This window comes from Neopsephotus bourkii, unplaced genomic scaffold (assembly GCF_033783945.1).
Source record: "Neopsephotus bourkii isolate Nb327-2 ecotype Australia unplaced genomic scaffold, CSIRO-AGI_Nbou_v1 NB_587, whole genome shotgun sequence".
Classification (NCBI taxonomy): Eukaryota; Metazoa; Chordata; class Aves; order Psittaciformes; family Psittacidae; genus Neopsephotus; species Neopsephotus bourkii.
Window position 1 is genome coordinate 5120 of NW_026901088.1, and position 27798 is coordinate 32917.

At 45.0% G+C, this 27798-nt stretch overlaps 1 protein-coding gene across 1 annotated transcript; it reads right to left on the minus strand.

Moving 5' to 3' along the window:
* Positions 1 to 27547, minus strand: LOC133211241 (transitional endoplasmic reticulum ATPase-like). Its single transcript, XM_061351438.1, has 17 exons — positions 27327 to 27547; positions 20078 to 20189; positions 19518 to 19690; positions 17434 to 17576; positions 13752 to 13882; positions 11934 to 12065; positions 11348 to 11450; positions 8689 to 8822; positions 8307 to 8442; positions 7097 to 7209; positions 6376 to 6540; positions 6145 to 6267; positions 4834 to 5046; positions 3241 to 3549; positions 1345 to 1500; positions 841 to 995; positions 1 to 432 (listed from the first exon to the last, which is right to left on the minus strand). Exons 1-17 carry the CDS (start codon positions 27341 to 27343, stop codon positions 327 to 329), a joined length of 2421 nt encoding a protein of 806 aa, XP_061207422.1. The 5' UTR covers positions 27344 to 27547; the 3' UTR covers positions 1 to 326.
* Between the last annotated feature and the right edge of the window lie 251 nt (positions 27548 to 27798).

Consider the following 27798-nt stretch of genomic DNA (forward strand, 5'->3'; position numbering starts at 1 on the left):
TTTTTTTTTTTTTGTTTGTGTTATTTTTTTACACAGGCTAGCATTATACTCTTTGTTAAAACTGCTGATTCTGCCACATAAACTGAAATGGAAATTTCTGAGAATTTAAGTTGGTTCCCCTCCTTGTTAATGCACTGCCTGCCTCCCAACTGAACACTGGTCTGGATTTGTGTTTGCAGAAAACATCCCCGTACAAAGTGTGACATGCAGCTTACACCATTCTAACTGAGGAATGAAGATGCTAAGAGTTCACTGAACATTGGATTTCTTTTTCCTGTACAATGTGGCCTGATGTAGGGTTTGGTCCACAGAGGACAGACAGCAATTTAACCGTAGAGATCATCATCATTGTCTTCACTGTACACGTTGCCCCCGCTGTTGCCTCCTGTGCCTTGGCTTGGACCAGCACTGCTCTGGTTACCTGATGGGAACCTGTATGCAGTGGTGCAGAAGGGGAGAAGAGAAGCTGTTCAAAAGCCTCCTCAAAAAGTTCAGCACAATGACCTCCCCTCCACACCAACACCCAGGTGCCAAGTAGGACAGGCAGGAGAAATGGGATGAGGCCTTATGGCAGGTCACACAAAAGGCTTAAACAGCTGCTGGATGTCAATCATGTTAAAGGAAGAAAGGGTTGACAGGCTTCAGGAGCACTAAGAGCAGTTACAACCAACCTGCAGCACAGCCTACACCTGCTACATGCTCAGCTAGCTGCTGTACATGCTGGGGAGAATGGGAAAAAGCAGTGGAAGAGGGAATTTGTTAACCAGAATCCAGCAGAAAGCTGTCTCAGTACTCTGTTCTGGGGCTGACTGAGCTATACTGCCCTCCCCCTATGGTTACCTGAAGCTGCCAAAGCCACGGCTCTGCTGTAGAGTCTGTGCAAACATCTCGTATTTCCTGATGTCATTGTCACTGACAGAGCGTCGAGCAAAGCGCATGGCCTCCTCAAAGTGATCCCGGCGGATCTCAGGAACTGGGTCATCCTCCTCCACTTCCTGCAGTGGGACAGAGGGCCCAGGTGAGCTGTGTTCCCAAATTCTGCAGCCCAACAGCTCTCACATTCTCCCTCTAGGCCAGGATGCTCCAACACCCACCAAAGTAGGGGACACTGTGGCAGACTGAGTCACAGCTGCAGCAGGGGCCTTCTGAGCAATGCTGACAATGAGGCACCCCAGGAGGGCCTCAAGCGCCTACAAGATGAGAACAAAATGCTCCAGCTCCATGCTCTATGCTGAGAGTCCACTCATCCCTATCTGAGGATTATGGACAGAAACATATCCCGTCTCATACATGAGCAGAGGTGAGCTGCATTGTCTCATGGAAAGCTCAGAGTGCCCCACTCACCATGGCAGAAGGGTTGGTCTGCCTCTCTCGTTCTCGTCTGATCTCACTCTCAATGGACTCACGGATGGCCAGTTTGCAGGCACGCTGGCAAATTTCTGTCAGGTCAGCCCCCGAAAAGCCATTGGTCATCTTAGCTAAGAAATCCAGGTCAACATCCTAATAAAAAAAAAAAACAAAAACAAAAACAAAACAACAACAAACCCCCAAAACCCCCAAACAAACAAACAAGAAAAAACAAACCCAAAACCATACACAAACAGTCAAAACCAACCAACCAAAACCCAGAAAACCCACCAAAATGCAAGCAGACACATAAAAAAACCCCACCCAAAACAAACAAAAAACAAAACAAAAAATAAACCCCAACCCAAACAAACAACAACAAAATGCAAACAACACACACACAAAACTCAACAAAACACACACACTCAACAAAACAAAAAAATATCCCAAACCAAAGAGATGCCTGTCCTTTACACCTTACACCCTCATGCAACGATGGGGGGGGGTGTCTTTAAATCCCAGGGTACCAACATGCTGCCTTAACTTTGGCCAATTTGGAAAAGATAAGCTGATAAAAGGCTCTTGCTTTTGGGGAAAAAAAAAACAAACACATCAAAAGGCAGGCCACACTCCCCACACACCCAGCAAGACCCTGCGAAGCAGCTGTAAATCACAGGATGGTTTGGGTTGGAAGGGACCTTAAAGATGATCCAGTTCCTACCCCCTGCCATGGACAGGGACACCTTCCACTAGACCAGGTTGCTCCAAGCTCCATCCAAATTGGCCTTGAACACTGCCAGGGATGGGGCAGCCACAGCTTCTCTGGCCAGTGCCTCACCACCCTTGTAGTAAAGCATTTCTTCCCAATATCTAATATAATCTACCCTCTTTCACTTTAAAACTATTACTCCTCATCCTATCACTACACACCCTAAGAAAGAGTCCCTCCCCATCTTTCCTGTAGGTCCCCTTTAAGTACTGTAAGGCTGCAATAGTCTCCCCAGAGCCTTCTTTTTTCCAGGCTGAACAAGCCCAGCCCTCTCAGCCTTTCTGAGGAGAGGTGCTCCAGCCTTCAAAGCATCTCCATGCCCTCCACTGGACTCGCTCCAACAGCTTCATGTCCCTCTTGTATTGTTGCCTCAGAGCTGGACACAGGACTGCAGAGGGGGGTCTCACAAGAGCAGAGTAGAGGGGGAGAAGGCTTCTGCACTGTTCACACTCAAGAAGAGGCAGGTTGATGTGTGGATTTAGGATAGGATTCGTTCAGGTCTCAGCATTAGGAGTCAAATGAAACGGTCAGACTGGAAATGGAGATGGGCCACAGGCAGACCAAGATAACCAACCTCCTTCTCCTTCCCCTCAATCAAGGGAGTAGTACTGTGACCTTTGAAGCTTTCCTTCCCAACAGCACCTAAAAAGATAAGCTTAACATAAAAAAGCTTGAGCTCTCGACTGCTTTTCCTGATTAACCATCAGTTGCATTATTGCCTGCTCCCCAGGCAAGGGAAGCAGCTCTTGCCTATGACAGAGTTCAGCAACAATTAACACCAATGGTTCCTCTTCAATTTCCATTTCCTACCCATTTTTTTACATTTACTTTTCTTTCAGAGTACAAGAATCTCTTCCATCTTGCCATAACAGGCTTTCCTGTTTCCACATCATGGGCAGAACTCTACTATATGATAAAGACCTGCTATGCTTACACACCTAATACCTAGTCTCAGAGCTCAAGCCTCTCCCTAACTCTTAATTTCCATCCTTCAGGGACTGAAAGCTTCCCAGTTCTGTACTGCATGGAGCAGTCACCAGCCCTCTACTCTATCTCCAGCTTGTGAAGAGCACATGCAGCACACAGCAAACCCAAGCCAGACATGGTCAGGGTGCAGGTCCTACCTTGGCAACTGGTGATTTCCTCAGGTTGGCTTTAAGAATAGCCACCCGGGACTTTTCATCAGGCAAGGGGATGTAGATGAGCTGATCCAGGCGGCCAGGGCGCAAGATGGCTGGGTCAATGATGTCTGGCCTGTTGGTGGCACCAATGATGAAGACGTTTTTCTTGGTGGACATGCCATCCATCTCTGTCAGGATCTGGTTGATGACGCGGTCTGCAGCACCACCACCATCGCCAATATTCCCACCTCGAGCCTTTGCGATGGAGTCTAGCTCATCAAAGAAGAGCACACAAGGGGCTGCCTGGCGGGCCTGCAAAAAGCAACCGGAAACTATTACTCCATGTTAATACCTCCCAGCAAAGAGTATGCCGATGTCACACCAAGCCTGCCCTACCATTAAAGCAGCTCAGGGGAGTATCAGAGCATTGCTGCTTCAAGAAGAGCTTGAAGGAACTGCTCCAAAACAGTCTTCTGCCACACAAACCCTCAATTAAACTCTCCTGAACAAGATGAATTTCTCCAAAGTTAGAAGCATTATAAAACAAGCAGAAGGGTGGTAACTCCAATGCCTAGAAGGAAAGCTGGAGCTAATCTGCCTGGACCAGAACTCTCCTTGCAAGACCTGGGGATGTCAACTGGTTATTTAGGCACTCAAGTATCAGTAGGTGAGATATATGAAATGGAAGGGGGAAATCCAATCATCGTCTTCAGCTATCTAATGGATAGATATAGGAAAAAGGGAGCCAGATCCTTCTTCAAGATGCACAGTAAAAAGATGAAAGAGCACAGGCACAAATGACTGCAAAGAAAATTTCAGTTAGAAATAAGGAAAAAATCTTTAGAAAGAGCTCAAATACTAGCACAAGGCCTAAAGAGATCAGGGATTCTCCAGCCTTAGCACATGTTCAGAAGATGAGGCCCCAGTTTCCAGGTTGTCTTCCTGCTCTGGATAAATAGCTTGACCAGATGGCCTCTGAGCTTCCCTCTCAATTTAAGTTTTTCTCTCTCACTCCCCTTCCAATTTTGCTTTCAGCACCTTCCCTGACCACAGGAGTAAGGATTTTCAATATAATCCATGCAGGTACCTTCTGGGACAGGAGGTCACACTATCTATGGGGTAACTGGGCAGTAGGAGTGAGCTCCTTTCCAAGCTATATATTTATTTCAAGACAAGAATAGAATATTTCAGTTGAAACGGACCTACAGTGATCATGTAAGTCCATCTACAGAAAAATAAGAACCCATAGTATGTTTTGAAAGTATGTAGGTGATGGTTAATGAGGTGCCAAAGTAAGTTTTCAGGGATGTGGAGAATATCTATGCCATCCTAATGCTAGCCTCACTGCTAAGATATTAGGACATTTATCATCCTGTAACAACAGATACAAATTACAGCAGGAGGAAACTATTTAAATAGTTATGTTGCCAAAGAGAATTAATTCCCTAACATCAGGAAAGCAGCCTCTGCTCTTGGTGCAAGAGGGGAAAACACAAAATACACAAAAAACTAGGCCAGTAAAACAGGTGCAGCAGAGACAATGCTTTGGGAGTATCTCAGCACAAATGTAGTACAAGGAGTAGAAGATACACTTACCTTGTCAAAGATCTCACGCACATTAGCTTCAGACTCACCAAACCACATGGTGAGCAATTCTGGCCCCTTGATGGAAATGAAGTTTGCCTGGCATTCATTAGCAATGGCTTTGGCTAGCAGCGTCTTACCACAGCCAGGTGGCCCATAGAACAGAACCCCTTTTGACGGGGTCATGCCAAATTTGAGGAACTTGTCTGGGTGCTCCACAGGATACTGAAGAGGAACAAACCAAACAAAAACCTCTCAGTGAGCCAGAACAGGTCTATGCCTTAGAATCACAGAATGGGTTGGGTTGGAAGAGACCTCCAAAGATCATCTAGTTCAACCTTTTCCCTGCCATGGGCAGGGACATGTTTTACTAGATCAGTTTTGTTTCTGCTCCTATCAGAAACACTGTGATATTTCTGGTAGGTTAAGCACAAGATTCTGCCTGCTCAGTGCCACTGGAAATTTTAAATGGACACTGGTTTGAAAAGCACCACAGCTAAATTGTAAAGCTGCCTTAAACAGTCTACTTCCACCTATGCACTAAGTACCAGTTCAGGTAGTTTTCCAGCACACTTAACCCCAGCTTCACTCTGCCCTGCAGAAACAAAAGGTAACAGCTCATTATGTAACCTATTTGCTCTGCCCTCCAGAGACAGGCAAGATGTCTGATGTGAGCATTTATTCTCTGAAATAAAGTCAGAGATATACAATGATTTTAACACCAGGAAAATTAACACTGAAAAGTAGATTCTTTTATTCACAGACAGGCTGTTTATACAGTGCCAATTGAAAGCAGGGACATATCAAACCCAAACCACCCAACACTGGCAGGCACTAGAAGTTTCTACAGACCATTCATGACTTTGTTCTAGTCTCTCCTTCCATAGAAGACTTCAAAATTACTTCTCACCTGTCCCTATGCGAACACTGATTGGAAAGCACTTCAGGGGCTCTTGGTATGAGAATTTTCATCCACTTTCTGGCATATAAAGTCATCATGTAACAAGATTCTCAGCAGTGGTCCCACTGCTGGTCTCCACTTAAGAGAAGCTCCTGCCATTTCTGCATGTAGCAAAACACCCACCCAAGATGTCACTGTAGACTCAGCTAAGGAAAGCCCAATGCTGCTTCCCAGCACCTTCCTCTGCTTAAGTTCACTAAGATGGAAGAGCATGGTATTTTCAGTTCATTACAAGAAAACACCATAAGAACTCTGCATTTACCCTGTTCACAGCCCAAACAGGAATGTCAAGAGGTTCTGAATTTTATTATAATAATTATTTTTCAATCTGACTAGGAAAAAAATCTGTTGGAAACCCCTACCTGTACAAGTTCCTGGAGTTCTCTCTTTACATCTTCTAGACCACCAATATCTTCCCAGGTAACTTGTGGCACCTCCACCACAGTCTCCCGAAGAGCAGAAGGGTTGCTCTGGCTCAGAGCCCACTATCATTAGAGGAAATAGCATTATATAAATTATACCACGTTATGTTCACACACTTCAGATAAACAATTAGACACTGCACCCAAAAGAAAGGGGCACTCCTGCATTACCCTGAAGTCATCCATGGTCACAGCCAGCGAGTTCATCACTTCAGCATCAATAGTTTCATCTTCTAGGTCTATGAGATCCATTTTCTTTCTGATAGCCTGAAGAGCAGCTTCTGAGCAAAGAGCAGCCAAGTCAGCACCAACATGGCCATGAGTCTCATTCGCCACCTGAAAGAGAAGCACTATGACTCACAGGGATACAAGAAAGCACTCTGCAAGGTCAATGGTTTGGTCACTCACCCAAAGGTGCAACAAAACACTGGAGGACAGGAGCATCAGTGCTCTGCTGCAAATTCAAGACAAGTGCCATCACATATTTAACAGGCAAAGACACTGCTGTTCCACCTACTATTTAGATCCAAGCTGCAACTGGAATTCAGATGGTGTGCAGAAAGATAACCCTAAGGACTTCAGTTCTTCATTCAGGACAGAGATTACAGTAACCATCCAGTATCACTATAATGTTCACCCAGCTCTGTGAAGCACTGTTTGAGGCTTGCTTTATTTTTAAAGAAAATGACACAGCAAACAAATCCAGGAGGATAGGCACTTCCAAACTGGACTGATACACATTTCACTTGGTCATGCCATTCTTCACTAGGCAAGTGAGGATTTTTGGTCACTGGTAAACTAGTTAGAAGGAAGCCCAGAGATCATACACTTGCCCAGTTTCATGTTGTCCTAAATGAGCAGAGACAAGCTTTCCTAAGAGCATGCTACTCACCTGTTCCAGATCCACATCATCAGCCAGTTTCATATTTTTTGTGTGGATCTGCAGGATCTCCAGGCGCCCAGTGGCATCTGGGATACCGATATCTACCTCTCTATCAAAACGACCTGGGGAATACAAAACATATGTTGAGCTGCTGATTCTGTGAACTAAAGGTGCTGCAGCTGCTGCCTTCCTCTGACAGAGGAACATGATGATGAGCCACAAATACATATTTCAAAAAATGCCAGAGTTTTGAGTTTCTCTGCAGCATTTATCAGCACAGCAAGTCAGATTAGGGAAGGAGGAAAGGCTTTAACCATTTAGGGAAAGTAAGACTACTATATTAACCAGAGTTCAAGATTATAGAAACACAGACGATTTCTGTTTTGCTTCCCCTCCCATGAGACTCATTTATAGAAAATATGCTTCCCCTAACCAACATACCACGAGACATTTTTGTTTATTTCTACCTTTGTGTCCTCGACACAGAAGAGAGACACACAAATACCAAGACTTAATTTTTCAGAACTTTCATAGCAGTACCCAAGTGGTGAAAAATATGAATTGCCCCAATATCTGGGGAGGCAGGAAACCTATATATTACTGCAATATTAACTAAAGTATGTACACCTATCAATTTCCTCTAGCCATAGCTGTGCATTCAAACACCTCACTACACATTTAAGAGGCCATTTTTCCCCCTCAATCTTGACTTTACCAATTGAACATTCACACTGCAAAGTTTCAAAAACCTGAATCTCAGAAACTACAAAACTTCTCATCAATCAAAAGAGGAATTGGACAATTCAGAGCCTTCTGCAACCTGAGACATGAACAACCCCTTAAGTGTTTAGTCGTGAAATAGCCTCACTTAATTGATGAAGTGAAAAAGTGTGTAGTCCTCTAAGTATTTTGTTATTTCTACAAGTTCTAACCTAATAAAGCACAGAAAATTATACCAAAGGCTGGAAGCCTAGAAATGAATTTCAAACAAGTAGCTGGAGACAATTCAATAGTTTAATGTAACACACAGATGATGTTTAATATTAATTTCTGCTCAAACTTTCCAAGGCCCCTGAAGCATAGCTCATAACAAAATATCTATTACACACATACAGAAAAAAACACCCAATCCCCAAACAAACAAACAAAAAAATCAAAACCCCCCCCCAAAGAAAACCACAACCCCAAAACAAACAAACAAAAAAGCAACTGTGGTTACCGAATCGCCTGAGTGCTGGGTCAATGCTGTTTGGCCTGTTGGTAGCTGCCATGACAATCACATGTGCTCTCTGTTTCAGTCCATCCATAAGAGTCAACAGCTGAGACACTATGCGACGTTCCACCTCTCCATGTGTCTATGGAAAGAGAAAGTAATTATTAGACCAAAAGCTCTAAAACACAGCACAGGAGCTAGTATTGCACCAGAGCAGACAAATACAACAGACATGAAATAGATCAGATTCTTCCAATACCCAACATCTGACACTCGGGTGAACTCAAGCATTAAGTTAAATACTACTCTACGCTGTAGCCAAATGCAGATTCACATCAGCCACTACCAAAAAAGATGTACTCCTTTGCTTTCTACAGGCTTTCTTTACCTTCTCTCTCTTAGGAGCAATGGCATCCAGTTCATCTATGAAGATGATGGCAGGAGCATTCTTCTCTGCTTCTTCAAAGGCTTTCCTCAGGTTGCTCTCAGACTCACCAGCCAGCTTGCTCATGATCTCAGGACCTGAAAGAGAATAACAGCACTGTGGCACCCAGAAGAGAGGCAGCTAGCCCCAAGGCATGCAGCTGAATTTTTTTTAGTAAAATGTTCACATGGGAGTATCTATATTTCAAGCCAAAGCAAATGAAGAGAACAGCATGCTTCTAAGAGATCCAAGAAAAAGAAACTTGAGCCTCACGAGAGCAAAACCACTAGCTGACTAAAGGGCAACAGCTGCAGAGCCACTGTACAGGCAGGTACTAAGAGTGTTTCATTACAAGTAACATGGCAATTCATACCAGCTCAATCTACAACACTGCCTGCAGCTCTAGGCTTTGGACCAGCAGACAGAGAACACATCATTAATTCTGACAACATTATGTTTATTACATAATAGAAGAACAAATCTCTAAAGTACTGTCCGGCTCACTCACATGCAGTGACACCTTCTGCACACTTGGAAAGTATATGACAAGAGGAACATATGGTTAGAAACAGTCCACTTACATCTGACACAGAATCATAGAATAGTCAGAGTTGGAAAGGACCTTAAGATCATCAAGTTCCAACCCCCCTGCCATGGCCAGTGACACCTCACACTAAAACATGTGACCCAAGTCTCTGTCCAACCTGGCCTTGAACACCACCAGGGAAGGAGCATTCACAACCTCCCTGGGTAACCTATTCCAGTGCCTCACCACCCTAACAGGAAATAATTTCTTCCTTATATCCAATCTAAACTTCCCCTGTTGAAGTTTTAACCTTGTCCAATCACTACAGAATAATGAAGAGTCCCTCCCAAGCATCCCTACAGCCCCCATTCAAATACTGGAAGTCTGCTATGAGGTCTCCACACAGCCTTCTCTTCTCCAGGCTGAACAACCCCAACTTTCTCAGCCTATCATCATACAGAAGGTGCTCTAGTCCCCTGATCATCCTTGTGGCCCTTCTCAGGACTTATTCCAACAGCTCCATGTCCTTTTTATGTTGAAGACACCAGAACTACACACAGTACTCTAAGTGAGGTCTCACAAGAGCAGAGTAGAGGGGCAGGGTCACCTCCTTCGACCTGCTGGTCACACTCCTTTTGATGCAGCCCAGGATACAGTTGGCTTTCTGGGCTGCAAGCGCACACTGCTGGCTCGTGTTCATTTTTTCATCAAGCAACACCTCCAAGTCCTTCTCCGCAGGACTGCTCTGAATCTCTTCTCTGCCCAACCTGTAACTGTGCCTGGGATTACCCTGACCCAGGTGTAGGACCTTCCACTTGTCATGGTTAAACTTCATAAGGCTGGCATCAACCCACCTCACAAGCATATCAATGTCCCTCTGGATGGCATTCCTTCCCTCCAGCGTATCAACTGAACCACACAGCTTGGTGTCATCGGCAAACTTGCTGAGGGTGCACTCAATCCCACTGTTCATGTCACCAGCAAAGATGTTGAACAAGACCGGTCCCAACACCAATCCCTGAGGGACACCACTCACTCCTCGTCTCCAGGTGGACATTGTGCCATTGACCACAACTCTTTGCCTGTGGCCATCCAAGGCAGTTCTTTATCCACCAAGTGTTCCATCTACCAAATTGATATCTCTCCAGTTTAGAGAGAAGGATGTCATGTGCTACAGCGTTGAATGTTTTGCACAAGTCCAGGTATCTACGTCAACTGCTCTACCCCTGTCCATCAGTTCCGTAGCCCCACCACAGAAGGCCACCAAATTGGTCAGGAAGGATTTCTCCTTAGTGAAGCCATGCTGGCTGTCACCAAGCACCTTGTTGCTTTTCACGTGCCTTAGCATGCCTACCAGAAGAATCTGCTCCAAGATTTTGCCAGGCACAGAGGTGAGACTGGCTGGTCTGTAATTCCCTGGTCATACCTTTTCCCCTTCTTGAAAATGGGGGTTATATTTCCCTTTTCCCAGTCGTCGGGAACTTCACCTGACTGCCATGATTTTACAAACATGATGACCAGTGGCTTAGCAACTTCATTTGCCAGCTCCTTCAGGACCCACGGACAGATTTCATCAGGTCCCATGGACTTGTGCACATTCAGGTTCTCAAGCACATCTTGAGATTTAAAACAAGTCACTTTCCTACCACTGCTCACTGCTGTGCTGTGCCATGCACTCCTTTGCTTTGACCTTCATGGGTTTAAGTGACTGAAATCAGAAAACCAGCACTACTCCTTTTCTGAATACAACATGCTGACAGCAACAGAAACTAGTGTCCTGCACCCATACAAAACAATCACTCCCAGCTCTGCCTTCACCATCATAAATGAACACTCAACCAGACAAACTCCAAGTCCCTGCATCACAAAGGTGTCTTTCCAACCAGCCTGCTACAAAACAAGTCGAGCTTAAGGGAAGCGCCACTACAGATACTTCCACGCAAATGGCCTCCAAATATCCCCAGAGCACACTTCAAAGAGGTAAGGAAGGATATCAGGGAAAACATGTGGCTCTTCAATCCCTATTAATACCGTTCATTATGAGATGGATGAATGAGCACACAGCAGACCTGGGGCCAAAGCAGCCACAAAACTTACCATTGATCAGGAAAAAGAAAGCCCCTGTTTCATTGGCCACTGCTCGGGCAATCAGTGTTTTACCAGTGCCAGGAGGACCATACAGCAGGATCCCACGTGGAGGCTGAGGACAAAGGCAAAGAACTTAGGTGAAGAGCTAGTATCTGAATGTCTAAGTACCTTCACAGTGAAATACTAAGCATTTGATAAAGCCAATCCAAAACTGTGATGCAAACTCATGCAACAGCTGTCATCCCATCATTGCTAATCAATGCCTTTATTACTTTGCATGACACACAAACAAAAACCTTGTCAATAACTGACAGCACTGATTCAAAGTATCCCTCTGCTTTGCAAGTTGCCAGTACTTTAATGTGTCCAAAACATGTAAGGAAATACTTTCCTAACACTAGCATTAAACAAAACAAACCCCCTCCAAAAAAAAAAAAAAAAACCCCAACAAAACAATCACAACACAAAGCCAAAAAAAACAAAACCAGCAACACCCAAATTACTTCTTCCCCTCCCATACCTCATAAACCTCTAACATCAAAAGTCATCCACAAGGGCCAGCCCACTCACCCACATGGTGCACATGGGGACTTACCTTCACCCCTATGGCCTTAAAGAGTGCAGGGTGTCGGAGGGGAAGTTCCACCATCTCTTTGATTTGAGCCAGCTGCTTCCGGCAGCCACCAATGTCATCATAGCCCACTTCATTCAGTGACTCTTCTTCATCCTACCCAGAAGGAAACATTTGAGTGAAAACAATACTTCAATAGCCCCTTCCAGTCTATAGAACCCAGGAATCTGGGTTTTTTGTTTGCTGCTATTTGTTTGCTGTCTTGAGATTCTCACTTTCAAGTCTTCCTGGTGTCTTCTACAATTGTTTCTTAGTTCTCTCTTCCCAGACATGCAAAGGGAAATGCCTTCATGTACCTACACCTCACTGAAGCATACCCTCTTGAATAAAAGCCTCTACTGCCAGGTTCCCTACAGACTCCAGTGTAAAACAAGCTCTGAAACCTTCTGATGTGGTTAACAAAGATAACAATAGACAATGAAGCCCAGGATAAAATATACTTATTCTTTAAACTCTAAGTGATATTTCTAATTACTTGACATATCCCAGCTACAGTTTGCCCAACATAGTGTTTTCCTTTGAAATTAAGAGAAAATGTCAAGATCCAGATGTGCAGATAAGACCAACTGTAACCAACTCTTTCAGTATCCATTCATTTGCCTGTCCAGATCTCTACTGGCCTTCATTATCTGTAACATTAGGCAACACTAAAATAATAAAACAACACAGCCTGGAATCTCAGAGGGGTTTCAGTCCAAGCACCACAAACAGGAACTACTACTTCAAAGCAGGTTGCTCAGGGTCTGGCTCTATCAAGCACTGAAGGTCTCCAGGTCTGGAGATTCCTGCCCTCTCTGGACCTTGCTCCAGGGTTTGGGGAAGTCTTTTCCCTAATATCTATTGGGAATTTCCCTTGAACCAGCTTGTGCCATTGCCTCTAGTCCTGTCCCTGCACACAGCTCTCTCAAGAGCCTGTTTATCTACCCCTTCCCATCAGGCAGTTGCAGGTAAGCCTGCCTCTGCCTTCCCTTTTCCATCATGCGTCAACCCACTCTCCCAGCTGCTTCTCCTTCATTCCTTGGATGAACTTGATCCCATCTGTCTCTGATGTGTCCTGAAGAACCCAAACTGGACTCACCCAGTGGCCAGTCATAGTCTCACAAGTGTCAAGGAGAGGTGATTTTGTCACAAGGTAGTTAACTACAAATCAGCATTCACCCTGACTTGCAGGTAGTAAAAAGGAACTTACTTTATGAAGTATACAACCACTTTGGCTCATTTCTCTGAGATTTCCTACTCTGTAACAGTAAGGTGGCCAAGACCTGACAGACAATCCACTCAGGCTGCCTCAAGGTTGGTACACTCAAGGCTAGATACCTTAAGGGACTGGGGGGGGGGATAATAATAATAAAAATATTAAAAACCATTTAGAGATTTCAAGTTTCTCACTGAAAAAGTACTAATTGCTTTCTTTTCACATGCCATGAAATTTAGCACTCCCTGCTATGGACTGCGGGAACTTTAGAATTAAAAGATGAATCTAAGTACAGAATGAGATATCTGGAAGCAGATGCAAAGCCAGCTGCTGCCAAAGTATAGCATCTCTTTAGCAAACCTAAGCATTGGTGCTTTCTCAGCATCTAAGGAAGGATACAGGAAGCCCATTTCTCTGGCTACCTTCAGCAGCAGATCATCTCCTGAAATCAGATGTTTTAATCATTATATTCAATACACAAAATGCCAAAACAGGAACTGCAAACACTGTTGCTCTCAAGGACTGTCACTAAAACAGATTTCAGATGGGGGGGACTCAGTAGAACCACACAGCAGGATTCTGCTCACCTCTCGTTTGATGGGCTCTCCTTCACAATGGATCACTGTGTCTGGAGCCACTATGCAGTAAGGACTTGGATCTGTCTCCACCACTTTGAATTCCACTGCACGCATCCCTCCACGCACTAAGAAGATATCACCTGTAAAACCCCACACTTCAGTAGCCTGCTGCAACAGATGTCTGCAAAATGTCAACCCTTACACTACTAGCAGCCACAGAGGACTAGGAAGTGGGTTACACAGACATACAGTACTGGCACTTTTAACGCTGCTCTGCATTTTTAACTCAAAAGCTGCATGTACTGTAACTACCCAAGCACCTGAAGCAGTAGTTCTCAAATTTCATCCGGAAACAAACAGCAAACAAAACCAGAACACAACAGAAAAGAACACTGCTTAAATAGAATATAAACACAAGGAATCACATTTCTTTTCCACTCAGTTTTAATTTAGCATTTCTAAAACAGGCAAAAAGGCCCAACTTAATAAAAAAAAAGTTGTTATAACTAGTTGATACTAATTGCCTCCAGAAGCAGAATTATATATAATACTGCACTATGACTCCTGGTTAAACAGGGCTATAGAACCTGTATAATTTCAACTGGTGTTTATACTGTATTAGAGTCAAAGAATCACAGAACGGTTTGGGTTGGAAGGCACCTTAAAGATCATACAGTTCTAACCCTCTGCCACGGACAGGAACATCTTCCACTAGACCAGGTTGCTCAAAGCTCCATCCAACCTCGCCTTGAACACTTCCAGGGATGGGGGAGCCACAGCTTCTCTGGACACCCTGTGCCAGCGCCTCACCACCCTCATACTAAAGAATTTTTTCCTAAGATCTCATCTCAATCTCTGTCAGTTTAAAGCCATTCCCCCTTGTCCCGTCCCTACAGGCCCTTGTCAAAAGTTCCTCTTCAGATTTCTATCACAGAATCACAGAATCCCAAGGGTTGGAAGGGACCTCAAGAGATCATCTGGTCCAACCCCCCTGCAAGAGCAGGGTAACCTAGAGTACATCACACAGGAACTTGTCCAGGCGGGCCTTGAATATCTCCAATGTGGGAGACTCCACAACCCCCCCGGGCAACCTGTTCCAGTGCTCTGTCACTCTCACAGTAAAGAAGTTCTTCCTGATGTTAACGTGGAACCTTCTATGCTCCAGTTTACACCCATTGCCCCTTGTCCTATCACTGGATATCACTGAAAAAAGCCTAGCTCCATCATCCTGACACCCACCCGTTACATATTTGTAAACACTGATGAGGTCACCCCTCAGTCTCCTCTTCTCCAAGCTGAAGAGACCCAGCTCCTTCAGCCTCTCCTCATAAGGGAGTATTGGAAGACTATTATAAGGTGTCCCCATAGCCTTCTCCAGGCTGAACAAACTCAGCTCTCTCAGCCTGTCTCCATAGAAGAGATGCTCTAGCCCTCAGGGCATTTTCATGGCCTCCTGTGGACTTGCTCAAGTAGGTCTGCATCCCTCTTGCACTGGGGCCCCCAGAGCTGAACACAGTACTCCAAGTGGGGTCTCACAAGAGCACAATGGAAGAACTGCCTCCCTTGACCTGCTGGTCACACTTCTTTTGATGCAGCCTAGGACACGGTTGCTTTCTGGGCTGTGAGCACACACTGCTGGCTCATGTTGTGCTTCTCATCAACCAGCACCCCAAGTCTTTCTCCTCACGGTTGCTCTCAATCCATTCTCATCTCAGCCTGTATTTGTGCTTGGGGTTGCCCTGACCCAGGTGTAAGACCTCGCACTTGGCTTTGTTAAACTTCATGAGGTTTGCGCTGGCCCACCTCTCAAGCTTGTCAAGGTCCCTCCGGATGGCATCCCTTACCTCCAGTGTATCAACCAAATCACACAGCTTAGTGTCATCAGCAAACTTGCTGAGGGCACACTCAATCCCACTGTCCATGTTGCTGACAAAGATGTTGAACAAGATGGGTCCCAATACTGACCCCCAAGAGACACCACTAGTCACTGATCTACACTTGGACATCGAGGCATTGACCACAACTCTAAGTGCAACAATCCAGACAATTCCTTATCCACCAAGTGGTCCATCTATCAAATCCATGCCACTCCAGTTCAGAGACAAGGGTGTCGTGTGGGGCAGTGTCAAATGCCTTGCACAAGTGCAGGTAGACAACATCAGTTGCTCTTCCCTTATCCACCAATGCCATGGCCCCATCTTAGAATGCCACCAAATTGGTCAGGCATGACTTGCCCTTAATGAAGCCATGTTGGTTGTCACCAGTCACTCCCTTATTTTCCATGTACCTTAGCATGGTTTCCAGGAGGATCTGCTCCATGATCTTGCCAGATACCAAAGTGAGACTGACTGGGCTGTAGTTCCCTGGGTCTTCCTTTTTTTCCTTCTGAAAAATGGGGGTTATATTTCCCCTTTTCCAGTCAGCAGGAACTTCAGCAGACTGCCACAACTTCTCAAATATGATAGATAATGGCTTGGCAACTACATCTGCCAGTTCCCTCAGGACCCACAGATGCATCTCAATCAGGTCCCATGGACTTGTGTACCTTCAGGTTTCTTAGATGATCTCGAACTTGATCTTATCCTACAGTGTGTGATTCTTTAGTCTCCCAGTCCCTGCCTTCTGCAACATGGGCAGTATGGCTGGAGTTCTTCCTGGTGAAGACCAAGGCAAAAAAGTCATTGCGTACCTCAGCCTTCTCCATGTCCCAGGTAACTAGGTCTCCCATTTCCTTATGGAGAGGGCCCACATTTTCCCTCATCTTCCTTTTATCCTCAGTGTACCTATAGAAGCTTTTCTTGTTGTCCTTAATGTCCCTGGCCAGATTGAGTTCTGTCAGGGTTTTAGCTTTCCTAACCTAATCCCTCGCTGCTCCGACTATTTCTCTATGTTCTTCCCACTCTAACCGTCCTTGCTTCCACCCTCTGTAGGCCTCCTTTTTACACTGGAGTTTCTCCAGGAGCTCCTTGTTCATCCACACAGGCCTCCTGGTGTTCCTGTCTGACTTCCTCTTTGTCAGGATGCATTGCTCCTAAGCTTGGAGGAAGTTATCCTTGAATATTAACCAGCTTTATTGGACCCCTCTTCCCTCCAGGGTTTTATCCCATGGTACTCCACCAAGCAGATTCCTCAAGTTGCCAAAATCCACTCTCCTGAAGTCCAGGGTAGCCAGCTTGCTGCATACCCTCCTAGCCACCCTAAGGATCTCAAACTCCACCATTAGGATCTATTTGTTCCAGCAGAAGTGCTACTAGCATAACTCTAAAAGTATATTTGTTTTTTATGCACTCTCCCAGTTATTAAATTCCTTTGAAAAAGTGAATTTAGTCAGGGTGCCAGCTAGTATATCCAGTCAACTGATTAATATTCAGGCAACTCCACAAACCCATCAAGTGGAGAAAAATCTCATTAAACAGAGGTTCTACGTGAACCTTTTCTGATGCTCTCCCATCCCATGTAGCAAAAGAACTGTAAGAGAACTATCAAGCTGCTCTGCCAGTCAGCACCTGATATTACCCTTTCTTCTGAAGATTAGGAAAAAATTAAACCAGCACCAGGAAAGTCTCGCTTTTCATATGTCAGTCTAATGCTTTGTGGAGATCTGTGCAAGCTTCTAGAAATTCTCTTTATTCAGTCTTAGTACTAGCTCACACTCACTGCCTACCAGGACTTTAAAAACAGGGCCTATTACCTTTCCTGATAGGTCTGTATGCTTCCAGGAAGTACGGCTTGAGATAGACTTCAAACAGATTCCCTGTGATCCCTTCTACTGTGTCATCAATTGGTAGCACATGTATACGTTTGCCATATTTCACATCTGGGCAAGGCTGGATGCTGCAATAGAAGAAAACTCCAGTTAACCATATCATCCTGGACATATACCCTAGTCTGGACAAGACAGTGATGTCCCTTCCCAAGCCAGTACAAATGCCAGCAAAGCCCCTCCAAGGCCCTGGTGAGGCTTCCCACCTGCATAACAATGCTGACAGGGCAAAAATCATGCCCATCAGAGCATTAATAATCACAACACATGCCTTATCTCCTTCACTCCTCTCAGCTCTATCCAAAACTGCTGGGGAGTCTCATACTTTCTTCTTACTCCCTGCTCTTTTGTAGCCCCCGTCACCATCCCCAAAGCACATTTACAAGTTACTAATGCAGCCTCAAGACCTGTGAGAGTCATAAGCTAACTTTTGTTTCAACAAGGAGCTACTGCTGAACCAACTGTAAGGGTTGGTACAGGGTTGGGTCTCTCTCTAAATCAAAATTTTAACTATTATTTTACAGTGTAGGCAAACAGCCTACTGTAGCAAAACCTCAGAATACCAAGCTGTGGCAGAAGCAGAAAGCTCAACTAGGTTTGACAGCTAAGAAAAGCCTACATGGAACTGCAGTTGAGCATGCAACTTCTCATATGCTACTTTGTTTGAGACTCTTAATAGAGTCTTTCACCACATGCTTTACGGAGAGGATACAGCAGAAGAGTAAAGGAAAAGACAGACTGCCCCAGAAGGAAAAGTTGACAGACTACAAGCAGGAAGCAATTAATGCACGAGCCTGGATTTTGGCAGAAACCAGGCCACAGAAAGTCACATAGTAAGTACTTAAAGATCAGCAAGAAAAACTTTGAGGGTAAGAAATATGAATTTTCTGACCCTTGCAACAAAGCTAAGACAACCAGTAACACATCCGAAATGCTAAGAACCACTACAGTCTCAGAACAGAAGGGGAGTGCACAACTGTCACACTAGAAATTATTCCAACAGTAATATCACATCAGGTTAAAGTAAGGATTCACTTTTATTTTAAATCCAGACTGGCTCTAAGCACACTTCTTTTCCAACTACAGTGGTGTTTAAAACTTGCATTTTCTAGCGGTAGAGAGACAGGTGAAACAGGCTTGTTCCTCTCCTCTACAAAGTTCACATGAAACACATTTGGCATTTAAAGATTATTCCAGATATCACCCCAGGAAGTCTAGTGTCAGAAACCAGGCTCAAATTTTCCCAGAACATGTACAATATTCCAGATTAGGAAGATGTTCAGCCCTTACATATTTAAGGCTGCAAATAAGCTTTTTTATATTTAAGAAATGCTCACATTTCCCACCTCCCCACTCCCATCATAGAATGGAATCTGCCTCCTATAAACCAAGATGTATACTTCAGTGCTTTCCCACTACCTTCTGCAAATGCTGCACAAAATTCCTGCAACAACGTCAAAGCATTCCTAATTTAAAAATTATTTTACAATAAAAATTGGAATATAAACAACCCTAGAGAACTTTTAATTTTGCTATTTGGCTGCTTCATGTTTCTGTCACTCACTTCTAGCAAGTTTTAACTTCTGCTTGGCATAGGGCAGCTCAGTGCTTGAGCTAACCCTACCATGGGATCAATTACAGTGTTGCTTACAGCTTTCCACAATTAACTTTGTAGACATAAAAAATTTAGACATGAAAAGTTTGTGAATTCATTTAACAAAGTAAATTTGGGAAGATGACTGTGACAACAGTGGGGTAATAGAACAACTTAATTTAATGACAGGACCTGGGCTCGTGAAGGTCCCAAAGAGACTTCAAGAATCTTTAGCATAAATTTTTTAGTACTAATCTGCAAGACACATGCTTGAACAGATTTCGGTGATCTCCTCTGGAAGACATAAGAATAATTCCTGCAGGCCCTGTCTCTGCTACAGACCAAATAATTTTGGAGCCAATGCACAAATTATTTAGGACACCCAGGGATATGCAACAGTTAGCAAACTAGTCTTAACCTGATCACATCACCCAGGCGCACTCTCAGGTTGTTACGAACAACCCTATTCATGCGAATCTTCTCATCTGAGCAGGTATCATCTGACAGAACAATACAGACTGCTTCTCTCCTCTTCTTTCCTTTTAGCAGAACAGTGTCTCCTCTGAACAGCTGCAATTCATCCATTTTTGCCTGCAAACAATAACAGCATAGAACAAGCTTTTGACAAAACAAGAATTCAAGCATTTGAAGGAGAGTTACTTGACTTTGTAGAATTACATCTTGGAAGCAATATACTAGATCTATAAAGGCAGAGGCTCCCACTACACCAGTCAAGAGTTAATCCTGAAAGCCAGACTAAGGGCACAAATTCATCTGAAACCTAAAAGTTGAGAATCAAAATATATTTTATCATGGAAGCGTGTTAGAAAACAAGACAACCCACCTCCCTCACTTGTAACTGCTGCAGCTTCTGATACAAATACTTAGATTCATGTTGAAAAGTTACAACTCAAGTTAATAGACAGCAACAGCTTGCATATTACCAGATTAAATGCTTTGCTTTTATAGATTACACACCTGGGACAGTGACACAACACTGTTGTCTTCATTGATGGCTTCATCAACAATTAACCGATTTGGCCTGTTCTTCTGCTTCAGAATTGCAGTTGATAAGTCATCCGCTTTAGAACTGGCAAAGAAAACAGAAATTAATGAGTCTAAGTAATATTGCTCCCCCCTTTCCAGCCACCCCACTGTTTTGTTCTCCATTTTCTACCCGTTTCTTTGTTGGCTTGTCTTTCAGAAACTATTATTGTTTGTAAGACAAAGAAGAATATTATTCCTAGGCATCAGCTTCAGGAGTTCAAAGCAGAATATTTTCTGTCACTAAATATAACTACTTTACTAGCCTCAAATGGAAATAGCTATGAAGCGATCAATGAGATGTTGCCATACACTTTGGCTCAGTTTCAATGTTTTATGGAGAAAAATAACCAGAAATCAAACCTTGAGTGGTCGCAGAACAAGCAGCTACACAGCATGAACACAGACTGTGGCAACAGCGCATTACTTGGCATGCTCACTGCATTTTTAAGTGTATCAGAGACAGGTGACATACCTAGAGTGTTATGTTAACCAAGGTCCCCCTACCCCTCAAAATAGAGTTTTTTCCAAAACAGACTACACAGTATCGACACTTTTCTTTCTCATGTAAAAGGGGGAACACCACCAAGCAAGCTTATGAGGGCAACCAGCTTGTTTCCAAAAGATTTTCAAGCTTTGCATAAGCCCTATTAGCATAGGAAATACGTCAAAAATGAAAAGCAACATTATTTTAAATTAACAACAGAAGGGCTTGTAAAACATGTCTTTCCAGGACTGCCAGCCTTTTTCCTCTCTTGATTAAATAGTGCAAGAGCTAAGAAATTGACATCCATCCCTTTCAATGACCATGTGAGATGTTACAGATCTATTCTCTAAACCTAAAAAGACACAAGACGGACTGCTGGACACATCTAGAAAGAGCTCATGAATTCCATCTTTAACCTAATATGTGGTCTTGGTAAAGCCCTAAAAGTTCTGGGATTTCCAGGAAAACTGAAAGCGCAATAAGAAAACTGAAAACAACATACTGTCAGTGTCCTAGTTTAAGCCCAGCTGGCAACCCAGAAACCATGCATCCGCTGGCTCATTCCCTGGGGGGGGGGCCCCCCCCCCCCCCCGAGGAATGGGGAAAATCGAAAGAATATAATTCACTTGATACGCCGTAGGGAAGGAATGCCATCCAGAGAGACCTTGACACGCTTGTGAGGTGGGCTGATGCCAACCTCATGAAGTTTAACCATGCCAAGTGCAAGGTCCTACACCTGGGTCGGAGCAATCCCAGGCACAGCTACAGGTTGGGCAGAGAAGAGATTCAGAGCAGTCCTGAGGAGAAGGACTTGGGGGTGCTGGTCCATGAGAAAATGAACATGAGCCGGCAGTGTGCGCTTGCACCCCAGAAAGCCAACCGTATCCTGGGCTGCATCAAAAGGAGGGTGACTACTCTGCTCTTGTGAGACCTCACCTGGAATACTGTGTGCAGTTCTAGTGTCCTCAACATAAAAAGGACATGGATTTGTTGGAACAAGTCCAGAGGAGGGCCACGAGGATGATCAGGGGACTGGAGCACCGCCCATATGAAGATAGGCTGAGAAAGTTGGGGCTGTTCAGCCTGGAGAAGAGAAGGCTGTGTGGAGACCTCATAGCAGCCTTCCAGTATCTGAAGGGGGCCTACAAGGATGCTGCGGAGGGACTTGTCATTAGGGACTGTAGTGATAGGACAAGAGGCAACAGGTTAAAACTTCAACAGGGGAAGTTTAGATTGGATATAAGGAGGAAATTCTTTCCTATTACGGTGGTGAAGCACTGGAATAGGTTGTCCAGGGAGGTTGTGAATGCTCCATCCCTGGCAGTGTTCAAGGCCAGGTTGGACGAGGCCTTGGGTGATATGGTTTAGAGCAAGGTGTCCCTGCCCATGGCAGGGGGGTTGGAACTTGATGATCTTAAGGTCCTTTTCAACCCTAACTATTCTATGATTCTGTAATTCCCGCGTGTTGAAATAAGAACAGTCCAGTAACTAAGGTATAACACAAAACCACTACTGCTGCCACCAATAATAATAATAACGGAAATAACAAGGGGAGAGAATACAACTATTCACCAGCCACCAACCAATACCCAGCCCAACCCGAGCAGTGATCTAGCCCTTCCAGGTAACTGCCCCCGGTTTCCCACCATGGGCATGACATGCTGTAGTATGGAATACCCCTTTGGCTAGTTTGGGTCAGGTGTCCTGTTTCTGCTTCCTCCTGGCTTCCGTTCCTCCCTGGCAGAGCATGAGACTCATAAAGCCCTTGGTCAGAGTAAACATTACGTAACAACAACTAAAAACATCGGTGTTATCAGCATTGTTCCCAGGATGAAAGTCAAAAAACACAGCACTGCACCAGCTACTGAGGAGGAGAAAAAAATGACTGCTACTGCTGAACCCAGGACAATCAGGTATCCTGGTTTCAACTGGGATAGAGTTCATTTTCTTCCTAGTAGCTGGTCCAGTGCTGTGTTTTGGCTTTCGCCTGAGAACAATGCTGATAACACACCAGTGGCTTTAGTTGTTGCTAAGTAATGCTTACCCCAATCAAGGACTTCCTTAGTCTCTCATGCTCTGCCAGTGACGAGGGGCACAATAAGCCAAGAGGAAGCAGAGACAGGACACCTGACCCAAACTAGACCAAGAGTTATTCCATATTACAGATGTCGTGCGCAATACAGAAACTGGGGGGAATCACCCAGAAGGGACTGATCACTGCTCGGTTCGGGCTGGCTATCAGTCAGGAGGCAGTGAGCAATTGTATTATGCAACACTTCTGTTTATTGTTGGTTTGTTTTTTTTGGTTTTGTTTTTTTTTTTATAGTTTTCTCTCTCTCTGTGAGGTGCTTTGAGAAATGGCTGAATGGCAGTTCACAGGGTTATGAACAGCAGAGCAGAATCCAGCTGAAGTCCTGTAGTCAGTGGCATACCCCAGGGATCAATACTGGGTCTGGTCTTATTCAACTTGCTTATCAGTGATCTTGAGCAAGGGCTAGAGTGTACCCTTAGCAAGTCTGCTGATGATGCAAAGATGGGGCAGTGGCTGATACACCTGAAGGCTGTGCTGCCATTCAGCAGGACCTTGATAGGCTGGAGAACTGGGTGGAGAGAAACCTAATGAGGTTCAACAAGGGCAAGTGTAGGGTACTGCACCTGGGGAGGAAGAACCCCAAGTACCGGTACAGGTTGGGGGCTGACTTACTAGACAGCAGTTCAGCTGAGGAGCTGGGAGTATTGGTGCATGCTATGTTGACTATGAGCCATCAGTATGCCCTTGCAGCCAGGAGGGCCAAGAGTATCCTGGCATGCATTGGGAGGAGTGTGGCCAGCAGGTCAAGGGAGGTGATCCTCCCCCTCTCCTCGACACTGGTGAGGTCACATCTGGAGTACTGTGTCCAGTTCTGGGCTCCTCAGTACAAGAAAGACAAGGAGCTACTGGAGAGGGTCCACTGGAGGGCCACAAGCATGATCAGGGCTCTGGTCATCTTTTTTTTTTATGAGGAGAGACTGCAGGAGTTGGGCCTGTTTAGTCTAGAAGAAGAGACTGGGAGGGTATCTCATTAAAACATACAAATATCTCAAAGGTGGGTGCCAGGAGGACGGTGCTAGACTCTTTTCAGTGGTACCCAGCAACAGGACAAGGAGCAATGGGCATAAACTGAAACACAAGAAGTTTCACCTCAACATGAGGAAGAACTTCTTTAAACTGAGGGTGGCAGAGCACCGGAACAGGCTGCCCAGGAGGGTTGTTGAGTCTCCCTCTCCGGAGACATTCAAAACCTGCCTAGACACATTCCTGTGTAACCTGCTCTAGGTGGCCCTGCCTTGGCAGGGGGTTGGGCTAGGCAATCTCCAAAGGTCACTTCCAACCCTTATGATCCTGTGAAAAGCTTGGAGGCATTACAAAAATAGAATAAAAGTCTCCAAGTAACAGCATGCATACATCTATATGCATGGGGTTAGCTTCACTTATCTGGCCTGATAGTTCTGCAAAGAAACAAAGGTGTTAAGAAATTACATGACAGCTACACAGGAGAGTGATGTTATTTCTCCTACTGACAAGTGTAAGGACTTGGACAGAGAAGCACTACCCATTTTCCAGTAGCAACTCAGAATATCATCATCACCATTTGTCCTCATTGCATCTCTTTGGGGATTCCTCATACTGTAACCGAAATGAAGGAAAATATGTCTGTGCACCTCAACCACGCTCAGACAATCCCAGATTATGTATGTGTCAGGAAAGGAGAGCCCAAACTGAAAATACTAAGCAGGAAAGTATAAAGAATGGGTTGGGGTTCTCTCCTGCCAACTTTCCTACATGTGTTGCTAAAATTCAGCAAAGTGCAGGACAGAGCTAACCTAGGAAATTTCTAAAGCTCCTCAATAATTTTCCCCATCAGAAAGCCTAGTGCAAATCCCTCTACTCACCCCTTTTGTCAGTTCCCTTATGCACTTTCTCTCACCTTTCTTTCACTAACTCAACAGAGGTGAACTGAACATAAAATGTATCTTCAGAGCTGTTTTGGAATTAAAAGGAAAGTCTAAGCTTGCATCAAGCCTGACTCTAGACAGAAGCCAGAAGAGGACATAATGGCACAGCTAATGGCCAAGCTTGCATATTAAAGCATAAGACTTAAATCAAATTGAAGCAAATATGTACTCACCCTAAAGACCAACAATAACGAGCTCTCCATTTCCATTCTCAGCTCCCTTTTCTCTCTCAGTAAAGCAGTCCAATAGCCCCATTTGAAATAGGGAAGAGGTGGGGAGGGACATTTTACAACTTATAATACTTCATTGTTTATCTCTGTGCCAGAGCTCCCCTTCTTCAGCATACAGTAATGCCCAGAAGCTATGCACTGTGGTGGACAGTATGAAGAGGTCAGAAAGTAATTACTGATTCTTCTGAAAATTACTACCAATCGCCAAAGCTCCACATAAAGTAGGGAATTAAGTTGCTCCTGCAAGTCTATGCTAAATATACAATGAAAATTCACCAACTCAAAATGATTCCAGCTTCAGTAACAAAAGTGAAGTCATGCCTTTTGTATACTGGTGTGCCATTTTATCAATACCCTCATGAACTTGCTTCCTAGATAAAACCTGACAGTAGTTTCTTACCACCCTGAACATCCATGTTATAGACTGAACTACTTTCCCCAGGTAAGTATTAAGTAAATAAAAATCCATAAAACATTTTATGCATTGAAGCAAATGAGTGAAACATCTGACAACTGCAGCCACTTACTGAAACAGCATGTAACAATTGATAGCGGAATAGACTCCACAACTTCGTTAAAGTTGTAAAGTAGGTATGCTTTATTCAGCTGAAGACGCACGGGGGACTGGTACTCCAAAAGGCATGCACGTCTTAGTGCCGTTTTTCTTCTACATTTATCCTGTAAAGTCATACATATTCATATTCTATCCCTGCTTCGTATTATAATGAGCTAAAAGGCTCTCCACGCATGCGCAGTGCCTCCTGGTGGTCTTGGGCAGGGGTCTTCAGATGAAGTAAGTAGTCTTCCTCTTGTGGGTAGGGGTCTTCAAGATGAAGTAAACGAGTCTTCCTCAGGCTTGAACTTTTTACCTCTGGTCATCACGCATGCTCTTTAGGAGCTGGATGGGTCTGGTCTATGTCTAACTGGTTTAATGGGCTATTCCCTTCGTTAGGAAGCTTTATCTTAGTACTGCCTGATAAGGCATCTGCTGAGCTTGTCAAGCAAGCTATGACTTAAGCGGTACTCCTTGTACAACCCCCCCTATTCTCCTCATTAGGAGGTTCTGTTCTGGTACTGCCTGATAAGACATCTGCTGAGCTCGTTAAACCAGCTATGACTTAAGCAGTACCCCCTCTGTACATTTTGTCTAACCCCCTTGTACAACCCCCCTGTACATTTTGTCTAGCCCCCTTGTACAACCCCCCTGTACACAATAGGCCACATCAGTTTCAACAACCAAGCAGTGAGTTTACCCACTCTCAAAATGTCAAGTCCTCAGTTTCAGACAGGTATGCACATGAAGATGAGAATCTCATCAGAAACCACACTCTAATAGCTCTTACAATGCTACTCTCTGTGCTAAAGCTCAATTCAGCAAGATGGCTGCCAACAGCATTGACCCAAAAATTACAACTAAAAAGGCAAATGTTTTCCAGTTGCAGAGTAACTTCTGTTGATTCCTACATGGTGAGAACTTTGCAAAAGTAAAAACTTATTTTTAAAGAAACTGTTCACCTTGCTCAGACTCAAAACATGCCTCTGAAGCCATCACTTCCATCACAAGGTCTACTAGGGACACTACATTCTTGGCATACCTTGCTGGAACTGATTTAGTAGGACCAAGTAGGTCTAAGTTGCAGGAGTTGCAAAAGGAAAGAAGATACACCACGGACACTTTCTAAAGGGACTGAAAGTACATCTGGCAAGGCCAACAAGTAATTTGAAATATTCTTGGATTTGGAAATTCTCTTTAGGCTCTATTTTTACTCCTCTCAAATGGCAATGAAGTGGCTTGCACATGTAGACTAGGAGCTGAAAGACCGACATTATACTTATATTTAAGGAGCACAAAAAATGACCCTCAGCGTGGAACTGAAAACAGAGTGAGGCAAGACTATGGAAACGAAAACATAGCCGACTGCCTCAGCTGCCACAGCAGCCAGCCCGGCACAACATATCCGGCCTCTTCGACTACCAAGTGACTTCTAGCCCCGACCCGAGGGCAGCTACGGGCCTCTCCCCCGTAGCTGCCCCACCAGCCTCTCTACCGCTTTCAGGAAACCCAGAAAACAAAGCCCTCCCTGGCTAAGGCTTATCCCAGGGTGGATGGCCCCAGGCGAGGACACGGCCAAGGCCCCCGCGGAAGGCCCGACCTAGCCAGGCCTCACCCCCCTCATGACTCAACACATGCCGGGGAGGCCCGGCCGAAGGAGGGGGCAGGGGCAGCAACGCGTGAGACCCCCCTACGGGCAGACGTCTGACCGGGCGCGCGTGAAGAGCCGCCTATCCCCCTCCCACCTCCTCAGAGCCTGCATGACACAGCTGGATCAACGCCGGATCGACCTCGCTGCCGGGCCCGGCCTGGGCAGCGCAGCGCGGATGCAGTATTAGGAGAAGCAGGCCGAACCAGACCCAGCACCACCACGACTGGCCCTAGGCCGTGGCCTGTCAGCGGGCAGCCCACACTTACTCGGATCCTGAGGCCATGGTACTGGGGGAGGAAAAGGACCGAGGAGAAGTCGAGAAACAACAAGTAGGCAACTGCAGATCTCGGAGAGGCTCGCAGCAGAACTGAAAGCTTCACGCTGACTGAACCTTAAAGCCGACTCATCAAAAGAGGAAGCTCCGTCTCGTGATGTCGCACCTGCCTAGCAACAGCGTACACTGACCAATCGGAAATTCCGCCCGGCCAGCACCTCAGCCAATCGAGAAAACGAAAATCTCTCCCTCTTCTCTTCTTCCTCCTTCTCCTTTCTTTTCCGTCGCGAACCAAGCACAACACTCGTTAGCCAATCAGAACACCGCCCCCTGCCATGGCTGTTCTACGGGGCGACATAGGTCGGGCAGCCAATGGCAAAATTCCACCAATGGGAAAACCCAGGCCTAAAGTCTCACCGTGACGCTATCCGGGTAAGCTTCGCCTCGTTCGCAGTCGAGGAAAG

What these genes read in the sequence shown, in the direction of transcription:
- LOC133211241 (XM_061351438.1), bottom strand. An exon ending in CGCCTGGGTGATGTGATCAG is followed by an intron (nt 17,577 to 19,517) that starts GTTAAGACTAGT and finishes CTTCTATTGCAG; the next exon opens with CATCCAGCCTTGCCCAGATG. An exon ending in TGACCATGGATGACTTCAGG is followed by an intron (nt 6,268 to 6,375) that starts GTAATGCAGGAG and finishes CTCTAATGATAG; the next exon opens with TGGGCTCTGAGCCAGAGCAA.